The sequence below is a fragment of the Coenobita brevimanus genome, chromosome 45, assembly GCF_032717465.1.
Source record: "Coenobita brevimanus isolate Jiangsu-jjx chromosome 45, ASM3271746v2, whole genome shotgun sequence".
NCBI classification, from domain to species: Eukaryota; Metazoa; Arthropoda; class Malacostraca; order Decapoda; family Coenobitidae; genus Coenobita; species Coenobita brevimanus.
Genome location: NC_136998.1, coordinates 40,178,093 through 40,197,695, shown reverse-complemented (window position 1 = coordinate 40,197,695; position 19,603 = coordinate 40,178,093). Strand labels below are relative to the sequence as shown.

Sequence of the window (19,603 nt, the reverse complement as noted above, 5' to 3'; positions counted from 1 at the left end):
AGAGATTCACCCTATGTAGAAAGATTTTTAGATATTTTCTTACCTGGATTTAGTGATGTCTTGATTATTTTTTCAATTTTTCTATGCGAATTCCTTGAGATTTGGGTTTCTAGCATCTTTTGTTGTTCCATGCAGCATTGTACTTATTTTTAGATATTTTTAATGTGTTTTTGACATGTGCTTACAATACTGCTAGATTTATTCGGTTTCAGAGAGATTTTGGCGATAAACTAGAAAGCCAAGTTAGCCAACTTAGTGACAATAAAGCACCTTTGGACAGCAAAGTTAACGCTATTGTTTTCTTTACTCTTGGCAACTCTGGGCTGGTGACTTATCCCACCTTCTCCACTGCCAGACGCTGAAGTGTCGTACGTCCGGCACCGTGGCGCCAGTCACATGCCACCCCGCTATATATACCTGCCGGCAGTTGAGTCACCTTCTCAGTCGATTACCCGAACATACTGACTTCTGTGGCTCTAGTAGAAGGAGTGAGAAGGCTTCTGTAAATCACCTTCAGTATTAAAGCACCCGGGATACAAAAATAAGGGCTTCCATAATCGGGGAGATTGTCGTTTGAAAGCTGTCTAGAGTTTCTCCCGCGCGCACCACTCAGTGTGATATTACACGTTGAAGGGGTGGGTAGCTTGTTTTTTCCTCTTTCCATAAAACCTCCATAAGTTGCCATTATACCACTACCAGCACTTGTCATTCCGTAAATCTAGTATCAAATAGACTTTGAAGCCACCAGTGAGAGGAGAGAAGCCTAAAATAAGCATTCAAGCTCGTTATTTAAAAATAACCCTGTCGCGATCAAGCTTCCATTTGAGGCGAAAACGAAAGCGTAAAAAGAAGTAAGAGGAAAAAGAGCTGCCAGGGAAAGACTTACGAGGGAAAAAGTGAGAGGAAAGGGGAAGGATTTTTGAACGGTGCGTTGGTAGGAGGGAAAAAAAAAAAAGGATACTTGAACTCTCGTGAATTGACGTGAGAGGAACGATATTAGGACATCTGAACTAGCTGTGTCGGTTTGAAGGAAGAGGGGGAAGTGTCAGGACTTTGGTGATAGGAGTGAAGGATTTTTTTTTTTTCTTGATATTTTGAAGTAGGAGGCGTTAGGAAGGCCCCGGCACCATGATGCAAGTTAGCACTATGTACGCGCAATCTCTGGAGCGGCAGCTAGTGTCCCGCCGCGCTCAGCTCATCAACAACCTCTCTCGCTCCAGCTGCGGCGGACAGGCAGCAGACTCTCCCTCCATGAGACAGGCCGCTGACGCCTCCACCCTCGATCCGCTCCCTCCCTTGCCCCCACCCCATATCAAGCGAGTCGCGGACGAAAATCAACCAGACGTGGATCCGAAGGAGTGTACTGATCGTTTATGCCGCCTTCCGTCACAGCACAGAGGCGGACACATGTTGGGCTCCCCGAGAAGGCATCACCAGTCCGCAGCTGTCACGGCCGCGGCAAGGTTGACCCAGTCCACAGGCAATCTGAGCGTCCACTCCGATTTGTCCCTACTCAAGAAGAATGAAAACCACCAGCAGTCAACGTCTCATTCTGCCCCACACTCCCCCGTGCTAGACAAAAAGGCTGCGAAGAAAGCCAAGGAGAAGAAGGAGAAAGAGGCGAAGAAGATGCCTTCCAACTTCATGCTCCTGACGCCCTGGTTCACGAGGCAGAACTGCGAGAAACTGCTGTCCCAGGTTCGATCCGGAGACATATTCGAGTTCAACATCAAACTCCACCACCACTGGGGCATCGCCATCCTGCCCAAAAACAAAAGTGAGTATAGTGGTGTTTTGGTGGGCGTTGTCTGTGTGGCTGGGAGAGAGAGAGAGCGTAACACCCATTCCTTGGCAGTCTAATCAACACATTGTCTTACACGTCAGATACTGTCTTGTATGTAAGTGATGCAGCCTGTTGATTTTAAAACCATGTACAGAACATACAAGAAAAATCGCTAAGGACTTGGTGTTACGAAATCTGTGCCACATAGAATACGAGTTATTTTTTTCCAACCAGTATAACTTATTTTTGAAGATTTTTTATTCCTCCATCATGACAGCCGAATTATGTCGTTTCTTTTATTCATTATATTTTCTTTCGGTAAAGTTTTACAAGTTGCCAATACACCCCCCAGGTTGTGCAGTAACTATTTTTCTGGACCTAACCTAACCGAACCTGCTGCAGCGGAATGCTTACCGTAGAGTTAGGTATCATTTTGTGCGTTTTTGATGGTAATATCTCTGAACCGTATATTGGCAACTTGTAAAATAATACCTTTCTTCCGTTATATTCATCGCATGCCCATAGAATCAAAATTATCATGTCTTCATCATAATTTTTCCTATTTATTCCATGCATTTCCATACTTAGAACCGAAATTATCTCATCTGAATTATACCTTTATCTTTGCATCTCCATAGACTCAAAATTAGTGTTGTGTTTCCTTAAGATATACACCTTCGGCACAGTGACATCTTATTGGTTTACTGATCACCTACAGTCAGTTACAATAAAGTTAGTGAAGGTCTGTAGTGTGTTAGGGGTTAATGAAGGCTATATCCAACCCCTCCAGTGCAGATTGTCTAAAAATGCATTAAATAAAAGTTGTGAGGTGCAAGAGTAACATTAAGGCGTCATGGCGGAGATGTTGAAAGTTTTCCTATTGCCTGGAGTTCGATTTCTATTTTGCACTTCATACTTCGATTTCTTCCTTTTGCACACCATGATTTTTGTATTGCGATTCATTTCCATCCACTTCAACATTTTACTCTTTTATTAACTTTCTTCCTTTGCTGTTGAGGTTGATAATCTTTCCCTCGCCACATTTTGTATTACATCGCTTGTTTCATTCTCTCACGTAATCGCTTCATACGCAGTGATAAGTTGATTAATGCAGGGTTTAAATAGATGTGTTTAGTCATGCTTAGTGTTTTGATCTGGCACTTTTCGCTGCTTACAGTAGGTGTGATTACTGATAGTTAATGCTTGTGTGTGTGTGTGTGTGTGTGTGTGATCGTTTACATATGTATGACCTCGAGATAAAATTGTTTACAGCTGTTCAAGTTCAAGTGTTACGTTTTTTTCATGACTGGAGGACGCCAGTAATGTGGTTAATGGAAGTTTTTTTTTTTTAATTTTTTCATTCCTCTTCATCCCGTTATAATAAAGAAAAACGAAACTGAGTTTAAAAGTCCTACCTGATAGCTGCAATATTCACATGCTTGATTCCTTAGTATATTTTAGAGAATACTTAGATGCTAAATTCGAAACTTATATTGCATATTAATTTTAGTACCGTATAGGTATGTATGTACGTATGTCTATGTATGTGTGTATTATGTATGTGTGTATGTGTACGTGTCTATGTATGTGTATATGTGTATGTGTATGTGTCTATGTATGTGTATATGTGTATGTCTAAGTGTGAATGTGTGTGTCTATATGTTTGCATGTATTCATGTATGTACCGTACGTGTATGTTGTATGTGTGTATATGTATGTAGCCTCTGTGTATGTATCTATGTATATTAGAATCGTATGCAAAATCATCAACAGCCACATTCCCTCGTAATATTTTGGCATTGTGACCTTGTGAGTGTCTAAAGGAGGAAATGAGAGATTAGTGAGAATAGCGATACTAGGAACACACACACACACACACACACACACACACACACACACACACCTCAAGTGGTAAGTGGAAGTGTCACATGAACTAACACCCAACGCACATCACGCAATATTCTCTCTCAAACACACACACACACACACACACACACACACACACACACACATTCCTCAGGTGGTAAATGGAAGTGTCACACGAACTCAAACACCCCACGCACATCACGCAATATTCTCTTCCTCAAACACACACACACACACACACACACACACACACACACACACAGTCGCATCATCATTCCTGTACGATCGCACCCAACTCCGGATGCATGCACGCACACATGCATTCTTACGCCGCCACCCACATAATAACAACCCACACGCTTCTCCCGGTACATGTACATCCTGTACTTACACGTTCACACAAGCTCCCATGCATCCTGACTCAAGTCATGTTTACCGAATACTTCCATCACAGAAAGCGCGCACACACACACACACACACACACACACACACACACACACACACAGGAACGTGCTCAGACTCTTAAACAAGAAGTATTCACACACACACACACACACACACACACACACACACACACACACACCAGGCATACATACACAACCTCATCCAGTACACATACTTGAACACAAGCAGATATATGAGCACAGCACGCATTGTGTACATTAGCAAACATAAGCTCTTAGGCAGCACACGTAAGGTACACAGACAAACAAACAGCCTCCCCGTGCACATACACACGTACACACTGGCAAACACGCAGTCTCCCCAAAACACACACACACCATGGTAACGCACATGTGAGCGCCCCATTTTACTGCACCTGTTGGGTCTCGGCGGCTTGTTAGGCTTTGTTGAGAGAATGAAAGTGGTTTTCCCTCCACACACACACACACACACACACACACACACACACACACACACACACACACACACACACACACACCACGCTGTTTCCTGCGGCATGTAACACCCAGAGAGAGAGAGAGAGAGAGAACCCTGTATTTTCTATTTACCACTTCTGTATTATCTCTTCCGGAAGACAAATTATGATATTTAAGGAAGGGCATGGCTGGTTTTATTCCTGTGGTTGGAGGTAGAGATGTTGCGGTGGCAGAAAATAGTGTTGTTTGTTATTCTGTTATGGTTATGGTCTTGGTAGTGTCGTTATGGTGGCAGTTGTGGTTAGCTAGCAGTGTCGTTTTTGTTGTTGTCATGGCTATGGTGATGGTGGTGATTTTGAGGCAGACGGTATTGTTATCGTTGTTGTGAGGGTGTATGAGTGAGTTACATGTCGTGTCATCTTCAACATTCTTCTGTTTTACTTTGTTTCTGTCCTACACTTCTTAACCCCTTTTGAATTAACTTCGTGGTGCATGGGGGGAGGTTGAGGAAAGATGGAGAAGAGGGAGAGTGAGGGAGGGATGAAGGTGAAGAAGCACGAAGAAGAGAGGGATAAAGTGAGGAGTGGGTGGTAAGGGAGAGGATAAGGAACGAGAAGGTAAGGTGAGGAAGAGGGAGTAGGTGAGGGAGAGGGGGAAGAGGGAGGGAGAGGTTATACCGTTTGTTGTGTACTCCCTGACCCCTCTGCATCTCGCCTACCTTCAACCTTCCCTGTCCCTTCCTGCTCCCATCTCTCTTCCTTCCTTTCTTCCGTTCTCTCTCTCTCTCTCTCATGTTTCCTCACCTTTTCTCCTCCCCTTCCCAACCCCTTTCTCTCTCCTTCCATGTCCACCCTTCCCACCCTCTTGCATCCATCCCACTCCTTTTCCCCACCATCTCTTCCTGCCTTCCTTCTTCATCCCTCCCTCTCCTCCATCTCCCCTTCCCCCTTTCCTGTCTATTGCTCGTGCTTCCTGTTTTTATAATTAGTTTCCTTCCAACCTCTCCATCATCCCCCCCTTCCCTCCATCACCCCTCTCCTTCCCCTTCTGCCTTCCTCCCTCTCCCTCCCTCCCTCTCTCTCCTCCTCCTCTTCCTCTCCAATATTAATTTCCTCTCGTTTCAGTCTACGTCTCCCGTTCTCGCGTCTTCCCATCATTTCATATCTCCACCTCGTTCTCTCTCGGCTTCTCTCTCACCTTCCCTACCTCCTCCCGTCACTCCCTCTTTCATTCTCTCCATCCTTTCCCATCCCCCCCTCCTTCTCATATATCTCCTTCCCCCATTGTCTCCCCCTCTCCCTGTCTCTCCCCATCTTCCTCCCTCCTTATCTCTCCCCTCCCCCTCTCATTCCCAGATTACTTAACGTCTTATCTTCGTCCCTAGATCTCTCTCTCTCTCTCTCTCTCTCTCTCTCTCTCTCAACGCCACCTACAACTCCATTACCTCCTCTCTTCCAATCGCTCGCCTGCCTGTCTTTCTCTCTTATCAGTTACCTCCACCTTTCTCTCCCTCTTCCCCCTCCACCTTCTATTGTCTCTCCTCCATCCTCTACCATCCCCTCCCCTTTTCATTTTCTCCCTCCACATTCCTTGTTTGACCCTTCTCTCTCTCTCTCTCTCTCTCTCTCTCTCTCTCTCTCTCTCTCTCTCATTAACCTAATTTCCTTCCGCAGATACCTTCATCCTTTAATTGTATTGCCATCCTTACTACCCACCTCTCTCTCTCTCTCTCTCTCTCTCTCTCTCTCTCTCTCTCACCTGGTACCACCTCATTATCTCTCCGTATCTCTCGCCTGCCTCTTCTCTCCCTTCCCTCCTCTCTGTCTCACTCGTTCCTCCCACCTTTCTCTCTCTCCCTTATTCAGTTTGCATTCCCTTCCTTTCCCTTATTCCTTCTTCTGTCCCCTTTATAGTCCCTTCTCCCTTTCATTACCCCCTCCCTTTACTATCTATCCCCTCCCTCCCTTGTACCTCTCATTCCTGATCTTGGTCTCATAGAAAAGATACCAGAGTCATATTCGTCTCGTAACAAAGCAGCATTAGGACTAATAAATGTCTTTTGCTGTTTGCTTTTCTTTGTACTTTATTTCCTCTTTGATTCCAAGCCTTTGTCCTTCCTCTCTTCCTTTCCTTCCTCCTTTCCTGTCCCTTCTCCCTTCCCCATCTTATCACCTCCTCCCTTTTGATTTGACCTATCTTTCCCTCCTCTATCCTTTCTCTCCCTTACTCTTCCCTCTCCCTTCCCTATCCTTCCCCGTTCCGCCTCCTTCCACCTCAATATTTCCACTCTCTCCCCAAACTCCTCCCCCACTTCTCCCAAACCTTATCACCCACTTGCATCTCTCTTCCGTCCCCCTCCCCCTCCTTCTCCGTCCTTCCCCCCTCCTCTCTTTCTCTCTCTTGACCTTCCTCTTCCTCCTCCCCCCCTCCTTCCCCCTCCCTATCTGCTGCTGTCACCTTCCTCGTTTCCTCACGTAGGTCTCTCTCTCTCTTTCTCTCTCTACTTGGACACAATAGGCTAGCCTAATTCCCGCAACACGGTACAGCACTATTTCTCTCTCTCTCTCTCTCTCTCTTATAGAGCACACACACTTGCTTGTGTCTAACACTTGCGTTAGTAATATCACACACACACACACGCGGACTATGGCATCATCTGTTGCAGGCAGTTAAAGTTATTTTTATCCTAATTACAGTTGGAAGTTCATTAACCGTATGCAGTTCTCTTTTATAAACATTTATAAAGTAACCCACGTATTTTGCAGAAAATAACTTAGTAGAATTGGTAAATTGGCATGATCTTGTAGTTAAGTTAGGAGTCTGATACTGGTAAATGTTTGACTGATAGCGCCTTGTAGTTGTTAAGTTAGAAGAATCTTGTAATTGGTAGTCTAAATTATAAGAACCTGTCCTGAAATGTTAATCCCATAACAAATATCTGCCTTAGTGCCCGTTGTTAAATGAGTAGAGATAACTTAGATAAGTATGTTTTCCAGATTAGTGTGAATTAATGGTGTTTGAGGAGCTAGAAGTGTGAGAGTTGTGAATGTTTTGAAGGGAGAAGATATGGGAAAAGCGCTTTGTAAATCTCTCTCATGTCTTATTCTAGTCAAACCAATGCCAGACGATTTTATTAAGCTGGGAGAAAGTCCTAGGAGCCTGAGTGTTAAAAGATATGGAAAAAATACTCCAAATACCCTATGCGTTCTAGCAAGCGTCTCTGTAGGAAATGTTGACGTAAGGTGGAGCTGTTTTGGTGTGGGGAAAGCCGTGAAGGGCAGGCGTGTTGTGCCTCTTGTTTAACACCTTACACCGCTATCACCTCGTGTTATTTTTTTCTACTACCAGTTTATTTTATGGGGTTTAGACAGGCTTCATCTAACTTAGTCTAGCTGTGTTATTGTAGTGAAGGCTGTATAATACTGAACTTTTTTTTAGCTTGGTATTGTGAAGGTTTTATTTTAGTTATTATTTTTTTAGCTGTTAATTTAGTGAAGGCTTTATCTGACCTCCATTAGTTGTAGTTCTTTCACCTTAGCCCAGATTTTCGTCCTTTTGTAGCTTATTTCACGTAGCTCAGTAAAAAGACAATACAGTGGCTCTATATCCTTGCCACAGCACTTCTTCATGACTAGCACCATATTCTAGTGTTGATCTACTGCCACACCTCGGCATTCAAGATGGAGAGATGGCAATTTTAGTCCAGATTAGAGTAGAAAGAGTGTAGGTGTCAGCTAAGAATAAACTCGTCTATTGGTGTCAAGAATTACCGTACCGTATAATTATAGCCTAAAATGTCAAAGCACTGAATGAGTTTAGACCGTAATATTATCCCTTTCATTGGCACTCCGAAATTTTGATGATCTTACCACCTCCTGACGATTGTATTTAACAGAGAGAACTTCAGCACCACAGTAAAAAAATAAGCGACATTAAAACTACACGCAAACTGTAGGCTATATATTTTTCCGCCATAACAAGCCTCTCTCTCTCTCTCTCTCTCTCTCTCTCTCTCTCTCTCTCTCCATTTATTAGCGCCTCCCGTGTTCTCACCATCCTTCCATATGTTGTGTCCCACCTGCATCTTATCTTTTCTCCTTTCTACGTGTTATCTCGGCTTTTTTTTCTTACGATATCTCTTCTATATTGAATCCATTGGTTGAAATCTGATTCAGTGAAGGTTCTGTGTAATTGCGTCGTTGTATTAAAAGGGTTAATGGGAGGTGTTGCTTCTTTGGTCAGCTGAGTATACATGACACTGCTTTTATTTTAAACCTCTTCTCCCCCCCACCACTCTCTCTCTCTCTCTCTCTCTCTCTCTCTCTCTCAGTTTATTCCAGGGTACAACAGTCACTTAATCTGATTACTTCCCCGGGGTAGAATTTTACACACACACACACACACACACACACACACACACACACACACACACACTTTCTCATGAGTTTCCCATTTTTTTCTTATATTCTTTCTTCTCGGCGCCTTTAATCTGGAACTTGTTTTTTATTATATTTTATTAATTCCATCTCCAAACGATTTGATTCAGCTGGGTAAAGCGGTCAGTAGGGTTTGGATGTGTGTGTGTGTGTGTGTGTGTGTGTGTGTGTGTGTGTGTGTGTGTGTGTGTGTGTGTGTGTGCATTTAGTCTGCTCGTTAAAAATAATGTCAACCTATGAATTTGTGCAGGTATAATTAAGGCAAGGAGTAATTAAGGCCGATAATCACTATGGGTTATAATTTGGAGGTGATTCTTCGGCCTCCATCTCGCTTCTGCTGTGGGAGTTGAGAATCGCTATACTGTATATATATGGTGAAGAATAATAGTATAGGCTATGTCAGCTGTGCATGAGACTGAATAATGAGAATGACTGATGCTGCTTTCTCCTTCACTTCTCTCGTAGACGATGGATGATGCAGCTCAATCCAACTTCACTCCCCCCTCCCTAACCTTGCATCTCCTTTCTTCTTCGCCTCCTTCAGAGCCGACCCTAGCCACTCTGGAGTTGGCCCACCTGGTACGTGACAAGGACGGGCGGCAGCGTGCAGTGCGGCAGCCCCTGAAGGAGTACTGGCACGAGGGAGTCACCGCCAGGATCAACAACTCCAGGGACGTGCACAAGCCGCCCCTCCCGTCTGGGGAGGTGACTTCAGCAGCTCTCAAGGTAGGGGTAGGGATGGGCAGGCATGGGGAGTCTGTCTATGAGTAAATAAGTCGTATTCCTTCAGAGTTATTAGCTACATTCTTCCAACGAAAATAAGTGCTCTTTCACAGTAAATAACCATATTCCTTCAGGCAATAGCCATATTTCAACTCCAGCCAAATCTTTCAAAGTATCACCGGACCACTCTTCCAGTTATAAAAAGGCACTTAGGATTCACGTCAGAAAAAATTATTAATTCCACCAGTACAATAAATATATACTGTAGATATGGGTGACTCTACACTGAGTGACAAGCCAAATGGTTTCCTGTACACCAGGAAACCATTTACTGCGCTGAGTAGTAACCATGTAACCAAATTATGGCGCCTGGTGGTTTAGTGGGTAATTAAGGCGCTCCAGTCGGATTTAGCCTGTGCATGTTTATATCCAAGGTGTGGTTGGAGTGTATTGCTCACATAATGTCTCTGAGGGATGAGTGAGGCTGGTCACTCTCATCTTAAAAGTCAGGCCCAACTTGCCTAGCCTCGGACTCCTGTGCTCCTCATGGGGCAACACAGAATTATATATATATATACCGTCGTTGGTGTGTTTAATCTGACTTGGCTTCACTCCTTCACCTCGAGGGGTCACCGTTAAGCTGAATGGCAATAATCTCAATGAAATACAAGGTTTGGCTGTGGGTTGGAATGGTTGAAAGAGACCGTCAAACTTAATCTTTCTAAATATTGAGAGTTTTACACAAAGCAATGCCAGCTTTTGCCAGTTCATCCTGTCATGGGGGTGGGGTGTTAGTGTGTTTACTCAATGTATTTTAACTTTCCTTCTGTGTGTGTGTGTGTCTGTGTGTAATAACTTTCCTGCTGTGTATGTGTGTAATAACTTTCCTGCAGTGTGTGTGTGTGTGTGTGTGTGTGTGTGTGTGTGTGCGCGCGTGTGCGCGCGCGCGCGCATTCCACGGCTTTCCCTCACGTGCACTTCTTGTCTTGTGTTGGTACAGCTGATCGTGCAGCCGTACCGCGTGTGGCAGAACTCCGAGCAGATGGTAGTATCGTGCAGGTATGGCGATGGACCCCGTGCACGACAGCTTAGCGACGCGGCAAGGTACGTGTGTGTGTGTTCACTTCCACACAATATTTTAATAATGAGTAGCAGATTAAGGAGTAGTATGACGATGATGATGGTAAACGTGAATACATCTGTTAGTAATAAATGCATCCTCATAATTTTGGGGAGAGTAATGGCTGGCTGGTAATCTAGGTAATAATTAATGCAGGTGTGCTGATTTTGGTAGGTAACCCCCACTTACCTAGATCCAGCAGGGTAATGATAGTAATAGGTTAGTAAGATACCAGTAACAAAAGATATCATTATAAGTCAGGTTTTATATTTAATTTGGGGTGGTTACGTATTTTCTACCTCACGCCAGCTTTTTATTTTTTCACGATGGCAGTGATCAGGTGGATGTGCATTGCGTCCCTGAGTGTGAGGTCTGGGGAGGCTAGGTGCAATGCGTCCATGAGTGTGTGATCTGGGGAGGCTAGGTTTGCAATGGAAGAGTTGAGGGGTAGGATGGGTCTGGAGTGTTTTGGTGTTGTGGTGAGGAGAGGTAGATTGAGATGGTTTGGGCATGTGGAGAGGATGGGGGATGATGATTGGGTGCAGAAAGTGAGAAGTGTTAATGTTAGGGGTAGGGTTGCGAGAGGTAGACCGAAAAAGACCAGGGACAAGGCCATTTAGTGTTACCTCAGGATTAAAGGACTGCATAGGGAAGCTGCCATATCTCTAGGTGACCAAGGCTGATGCATGGAAGCATGTTGGAGCCCTCACAAATGAACGACGATGAACAATGATGATGAGAGTGATGCTATGGTGTGAAAGGAGGCCTGGCTAATATAATAATGATAAGAGTAATAGTAGGAGCAGTAGCAGTAGTTGTAGGAATAGCAATAACACTAGTAACACTAACAATAAAAAAAAATTTGCACAGATGGGGTTCGCTAAGCAGATGTGTGGGGCTGTGGCTGACTCTGACCTCCTCCACACACAACTCCCCCACCGGATCCCCAGGTCCTCTGCGCAAACGAACTGTCTCTGTCAACTTCTGAGGGCGCAGGCAAGTCCTCAGTCTGGTGGGCAGGCTGATGGCGATGCTCTGAAGGATGGGGGTAGGGAGAATGGAGATTGATTGAGGCTTTGAGTTTTATTATTATTATTCATGTATTTTTCAGATACTGCAAGCAAAATTTACATCTGCAATTATTATGATTATTACTATTAACAGTAGCAAGTGTTATGGGTGCTTGTAAGAAACAGTTGTGGATTTATTCTTTGCCATGTCATTATTATTATTATTATTATTATTATTATTATTTAGTACCAACAAGTGTACATATATATTGTTCATCTCTAGAAGTTACAGTCTATTAACCATAACTTCAAAACGGTTCTGATCAACATGTATAAAACGATGTTCTAGTTATATTACACGTATCACCTTCAATCACTGCTGACTAACTAACAAGAGGTGCTTTAGTGAATTGAGTGGGGGATATTTATCATTCTTTACCCCTTCAGACCGAGGTTGTGGTAAAGAAGGATTGTTACAGCAATTCTGATTTTTTTTTTGTTTTTTAATAAGGCCTACGCTTTCTGAAACTCACTTGGAGTCGAGTGTTAGGAGCAAGACAATGAAAAATGGAACTGTGTAATGAGTCAGTTATGAAATTTTGGTATGTACTACTGTCCAGAGAAGGAGAAAAAATGTAGCTGTGTAATTGTTTAGAGGAGAAAAATGTATATACTGTATGTAACAGTAATGAGCCATTAACAAAACTGATATGTATGGTGTGTACTGCTGTGTATGGAAGTATCATAGTTGATATTGAATCATAAATCCTGGATAGCCACAGTAAGCATGGATATTCAAACATTTGGCGGGAACTTAGCAGCCAGATGATGCTTCCTGATATTTAAGTTACGATGAATGCAGCAAAAGTGTATTTTCTTGGAGTTTAACATTATACCCGTATGTTGTGGTAGTAAACAATGGAAATTTTATCAGGCTAAAAATCCTTGAAGTCTGCAGTGAAGTAGGTTGGCCTGGAGATCAATACCAGGATTTATCGTGCCTGCAGTCAGTTATTGGCTATTTGATTACCAACCACACTCCCGTAATAGAGTCATCGATTCTGTCATTATTCCGACATTTTGCAGTGTCAATTACCAGCTACAGTCACAGTTTAAGAGCAGGATATTGGAAGGTATCTGTAAGTTAGTTCAATCGTCCATTTTGCAAGATTATCGCTCATTAGTTCATTCATCCATTTGCAGTATTCCTGTTCAAGTTAGTTCATTCACTCACTTTGCGATATCTAAGCAACAGAACATACTTTTGCGGCTGGTTATTTGTTAAGCTCAATGAGAATCTAATGTTTGTGTTTTGGACTGCAATACAGGTTGATCCGTATGTATAGCTCTTCACTAGAAACTCACCAGATGTTAGCGTCAGACACTGATAACACTAAGCCAGCCCCACAACACACAAGAAGGCACCCGGTGAGTGGAAGAGGAGTGTTGTATATCAAACAGAAACTCTTAATACAAGAAGGTATGATGCATCTCTTGAGTTTATCATATATGGTGTAATGGGTAGCACATTTATTCAGAAACTTTAACATGTGATTAGAATTTCCAGAAGTCAACACAGGCTTTACTTAAGAGTCAGTGTGGCTTCTCAAATTTATCAGATAAAGTTGGAATGGATAAGGGATGGTGAGCGTTATCTTGGTCCCTGTGTCGCCGGGTGATGGTCGGATGATACGCCAGCCACTTCTTAAAACACTGTGACCTTATCAGTCACAGTGTTTTAAGTGGTTTATAATCAGTGTGGTCTGTGGGAGTGTTTTACTGTTGAATTTCTTTACCTTCAGCTACTTACAAAACTCCCTGCTGCTCGTTTTGACTGGATAAGGTGATTGGATTGGGTACAGAGTTGGCCACCCTCACAGAATGCAGAGTCAGGCAAAATATAGGTAAATAACGAAATATGTGGAGTCAGTCAGTGTAGATGTAGTTGAAGATAAGTAGTATCTGGCAATGGAGATTAACCAAAAGTTGAAAAAAATGTTGACGATAGAGAAATAGAAAGTTGAAGAAATGCGATATCTGCCAATATAAGTAAGTAGGAAGCTGAAGAAATTTACAGAGAAGCAGTATGGATAGAAAGTTCAAGAAATTTGGAGTCGGAAAAAAGATAAGTAAAAGTTAAAGAAAGCATTTAGCTGCTCCATGTAAACAGATTTTTAAAATAAGTGAACAAGGGCTTACGAGCTGAAGAAAACGTTTGGCTGCTCCACTGTTAGAGACTTTTCTTTGGCAGCCGGCAAGAGCACGTGATGCAGACTGACGGATGTTCCAATCCATTCCAATATATCTAGCTGCTTATCACTGGGGCGCCACACAGGTGAAGTAGTGGCTGGAGGGAACAAAGTGAAGGAAAACCTTATCAATAAACACGAACAGGTCAGGTGCTTACACGTACAAAGAGCGGGTTGGCGAAAGACAGCGAGTCTTCTTTTATGTTGATATTTACAACATGGTTGTAATCCACTGGCCTTGGCGGTTTCCTTGGGTAATGCTGTGTGGTGTTATAGGGATTAAACTGATGGTGATTTTAGCTGGTAGCCAAGGCATAGGCTGTGATGGGAGGGAAGGTTGTGATTTGTGTTGTTGCTGTGTTAGTATTTCCACGGTGGGAAGTGCAGGGTTAAGACTGTATTTTCATGGTCTTTCCTATTTTCATGTACTTTTGAGACTCCTCAGTACTTTTTTCCTTACATTTGTAGTTGTGGATATCGGGAATTACCATTTACTTGTAGGTTTGTAAGGGACTTTGTTGGTATTAGGAAAACAGATAATATTATGTAATACAATGCATATCAATGTGTGGTATGACATGTTAGGGTTTTGTTGTAGTCCTATGTCACTTACTGAAACATTGTCAGTGATGCAGAGACATGAATGATTTGTAGGAGAGTAGCATGGTTGTGTTTGACTGATACAGACTGGAACATATATAATGCTCCACTTACATTCAGCCGGGCAGTTGCTCGTGTGTTGTGGGGTTGGCTCAGTTTTATCAGTATCTGTCCTACATCATTTGTTTTATATTCCAAATGCCACAACCACAACTACATTAACCCAGTGAACTGTCCCCACAACACATACGATACTGCCACCACATGGGGTGCTAATGGAGAGCTTTACGTGTCGCCCTGTACGTCACCGAGGAAGAGGTGCTGGGGAGTCACCTAACCTCACCTGTACTAGTATCTCTGCAGTACATTGAGTTACTGGCAGTGTCCAAGCTTACCATGTCACACTAGCTCTTCCCGCACGTCTTCAGCAAACTGGTTTAGCTAGACCGTAGGTAGACAGTACCGGGTGATGGCCAGTTTTGTAATATCATTCCCACAGCCTTTTCCTCTTGCTCGACCATCACCCATCTATTTTTTAAGTTACTGGTACTTACTCGAATGTTGTTGGCAGTTACAGCACAAGAATCTGTATTTAGTCAAGGGGTCATGTACCGAGTGGCTTGGGAGATTTTGTAACATTCCTTAAGCTACGTCCACACTAAATCCCCAAATGCTTGCTGGCTTGGATGGTTGTTGGTGGATATTCTGTATTATTGTAACCCATAGGAGTTTCCATCAGGACCTGCCTGTGTCCAGTGAGGCCACTTGCATTGGTTAACGCTATGCTTAACATGTACCTCAACCTACCTGTGCCATCAAGCATTTGGTTTGGATGTGGCTTTAGTAATATATTTGCATATTACATTTCAGTGTCATATCATGATGATGAAAAACTCCACATCTTGATATTAAATTGATATACAGACACACAGGTGAATTGGAAGGAGGTTGGAAGACATTGCAAATGACGTGGAGTTGCATTTATCCTTGTCTAGCTTCGCCTGTAAGAAGCCATTGGTGAAACTGGTCGGGAATAATGCTCTGTTTCACCCATATTTTCTTCCCTCTCCATTCTGTGCTCGTCAGAATGTCTGTGCATATGAATGAGTGTAATATGCAAAATAAATCACTAAGGGAATGGTGCTGCGAGGCCACCTGTGTCACTTACAATTTACACCCCAGAACCAGTACATCAAGTCAGCCGTCTTCTTTGCGGTTTGGCTATGCAGATAAGTTCCTAACGCCGCCAAATGGCCAACACCTCAAATTCATCATACAGGATAGTCTGGAAATAGCGCTGCACCAGAAATGTTCAAACTGAAGGGCGTTTGATGTAACCTTCCTCCCCTTCATTGCAAGAAATCTTAAGTTCACTAGCTTGCTCTCGTAGCAAGAATAATAAAAAAAAAAAAACGGGTTAATTGGATTGAAATGGATTTAACTTTATCATCCACTTATCATTCCCTGTTCTACCCTGGTGACTTGTTATGATTATGTTCGTGTTCACCATCCACGGTAAATACGATCATTCCAATTTGTTCTTTGCTAAGGATTTTTTTTTTTTTTTTTTTTAGCGATGGTTCAAAGTTTAATTTTGTAAAAGTTTTTATAAGGAGTTTACCGTGGTTGTGTTTCGTGAAAGTCCCAAGGCTGGTATTCTCATCGCTTAAGGAGGCTCCCTACCATCGCTTCCTAGGTGATTTATTTTTGGATATGGCTGGTCGGTACCCTTTTTTACGTTACTTACGCAGAGTATGGCTTCATTAGATGGATTTATGTAATTCCGAAGACTAAGGCATAATAAGCAATATAAATAGCTTAAGAAGAGGTGTTAGGGAGCTTTCTTATGTGTGAGGAATAGGGGCCCAAGTGTCGAAGTCATTTTCTTGTTGTATTTGTACCTGATTGTTCGAGTCTTATTAATTCGTTTTATTGTATATTTTCATCACCTTTAACGATTTCTCTCACTGTAAGCACAGCATTTTGTCAACGTCACCAATGCAAGTACCAGAAGCCATGTGGAGTTTTTTTTTTTTTTTTTTTTTTTTTTTTTTTTTTTTAAATGCACTCATGACTTGCAGTCTCGTCACACACAAATATTTTATCAACAACGCTTTGCATACTGTAGTCGTTTGTTTTCATCTGATGGAACTGGATCACTTTTAACGAATTCTAAGTGGTGGTTGCGTGAAATTCAATGATCCATTGTTAGGTAAGTTTGAGTGTCCGTGGCTTCCATACCCCATTTACTCAACCTTGCCTAAAATTGCCATCTCTCTTTATGCATTACTGAGTTGTAATGAGAGGTTAAGACTAGATAGTCATGAAGAAGTGCTACGGATGGGATGTAGAGCAGTAGTATCATCATATGCCATTGCTCTTTGTGCAATAAGGCGCGAAAGGACGAAAATCTGGGTCATGTTAAGGTGAGAGAATAGCCAACTCAGCCTTCCAGCGTGACTACGCTAGCCATCCACTGAGCCGACATTGGTCTGGATTCTTCGTCAGATTAGAACGGACGCTCTATACTCCACTTTTCATCTCATCTTCTGGTACATTTAATACATCGAAAAAAAAAAAAAAAAGTCACTCCATACCTGACATTAGAGTAACAAATCCAGTGTTTGTCTAGCACAATATGTAGGCCAGTGCTGTAGAGAAAAAAAGTTAAAATAGTGTTGCATAAAAGTCATGGAGGGATTGCCACGCCCTGAACTGCTATTTGATGTAACGCTGTTTTAGCCTCCACTGTTACCAAGTAGACGAGACGAATACCAGTGTTTGTTACCAAGTTTTAAGATGTAAGGAATCGTACACATGCTTTTAATCTGGTGACGCATTTTTCTTTTCTGTTTCTGTCTTTGTCTCCTTCTTACTTTCTCTTACCACCACTGGACGATTTTTTAGTTATTCTAGGAAGGATATTTAGTAGTGAAAGTTAAAAGTTATTTCTAACCCCTCCAGTAAGATACTAAGAATTATAAAAAAAGAAACTCCGTCATCATATTAAGGGTTTTGTAATGGTGAAGGATTATGTAAAAATATCACAGATGCATCAGTAGGCTACTACGAAAATAGATGAAAACGTGGCCTGTCTGTAGTCCGTGTATTTGAACTAGGCAAACTGAGCCCCGTTCCTACAGTTGGATGATGTGAAGTTCGTTAAGTTGTATTTTAGCTTTTTAAAAAGGTATTTTTTCTTTTTTCTGTTTTCGGATAATGGGATTAGGCCTACTGATTTTTTAAATGATAGATTACACTGTACAAGTGGCTGAATATATTGAAAATAATTTGAAGCAGTTATACCAGCCAGTCATCTGCAAGGGGGGCGGGACCTAGTTCGCAAAGTAACATTGGACGGAGTATAGTAACGATGCATAAACTAGACTAGGTAGAAAATAACGTAGCCCAAACTTAGTGACTTCCCGCTGTCGAATTTATCGGCAACCTTGGTTTTTGTAGTCACCGAAGCCTTTTGTTAATTTGTACATGCTCTTAATGCAGACGTAGGCAAAATGGCGAGATTCAGCATATGCAGTGTATGTAACTGTACCCTTTTTACTCTAACTTGGCCTAAAATTGCCGTCTCTCCATCTTGAATGTTGTAACAGGATATTAACAGCAAAATATTATGATTGTTAGGAAGAAGTGCAATGAGAAGGATGAAGAGCCGTTGCATTGTCTTTTTGTGCTACTGTTCTACGTGAAATAAGTTGCGAGAGGACGAAAATCTGGGCCAAGTTATGATGAAGAGTATGATTTGTTTTTATTTTTTCACGCACGACCATTGATCTCCCCCCCCCCCCTCCCACAGATTTAGAAAGTAGAAGCTTTCGCCTGTATTCTCGGCCATTTTGATGCAGTGGCAACATTTGTCTTGTATTCTTGCAGTAGTCATGTTACTGAACTCGTCTTAGGTGAGACTACACATGATGAAGGTGTTAGTGGCCTTCAAGTGTGTGAGGTCTTTCACAAGTCGATTTAAAGCAGCGATAGAAAGAATAATTCCAAATGTGTGTCACCTTTTTTAAGAATTTGAATCTGAGATGAGGAAGATGTAGACAAGCCCCAAACTTTTGACGGGTATTTGTAAAACTAGTGGTGAGAGCAACATGTTTGAGTCGCCTGCATTTCTGATGCTGGAGTGGTATGCCTTCTTGTGGTGGCACCGATAAAACCAGGCGGCTCAACTGCCTGGTTATACAAACGTCCCTCAGCTACGTTCCTGTTCCCCAAAAGGAAGATGGTAGACTGCAGGACAGTTTAAACCTGTAGTCCACTGGCTTCACGTTTTAGATGAACCTGGGGTAGAACAACAACTAATACTACTAGAATAACTCATGTCCCTACTTTCCCACTAGAATAACGCATGTCCTTACTTTCCCACTGAGTTCTGTCTGTAAGGTGGGATGCAGGCAAGCCACACTAGTTCTAATATCTTACACAATGACCGTCAAGGAGTGGTGAGCTTGCATACGCTTTCAGCATCTCAGGTTTCTATGTGAAGACCGATTCACACTGGTCTGTCTATCATTACCAATATTGTTTGTGTTCATTTGTAAGGCCTGTAAATAGACGCTCTGTGATAACGACTAAGTCCTTAAGGTTTATGCAGATGAGTCACGTGATCAACACCAATACATTCCTCATGGCTCACTCAGTTACACCTCTCTCTTTTTTTTTTTTTTTTTTTAAGGGTTGCTGCGGATTGACCTTTTCATATGGCTTAGAGGAGACTTTGTAGTGAAGGGTTTAGTCATAATGAATAAAATTATCACAATAGTCCATCGGAATGTAGGAGCTGAACCCTTCAGTCGGGTCCCGTGGGGGTGTGTTACCTCCAGCAGACTATATTCTTTACCTCTAGCGACAAGGACAAGGTTAAACTCTATCTCTATCAATCCCTTCACAACTCGTCTCTATCTAAGCTTAAG

At 42.5% G+C, this 19,603-nt stretch overlaps 1 protein-coding gene across 1 annotated transcript; it reads left to right on the top strand.

Annotated features, from left to right (window-relative positions):
• Positions 1 to 1,128: 1,128 nt before the first annotated feature.
• Positions 1,129 to 11,878, top strand: l(1)G0469 (lethal (1) G0469 NlpC/P60 domain-containing protein). The gene is made up of 4 exons (XM_080271243.1): positions 1,129 to 1,777; positions 9,512 to 9,693; positions 10,691 to 10,794; positions 11,681 to 11,878. The coding sequence occupies exons 1-4, from the start codon at positions 1,129 to 1,131 to the stop codon at positions 11,796 to 11,798; spliced, it is 1,053 nt and encodes a 350-aa protein (XP_080127369.1). The 3' UTR covers positions 11,799 to 11,878.
• The last annotated feature ends 7,725 nt before the right edge of the window (positions 11,879 to 19,603 follow it).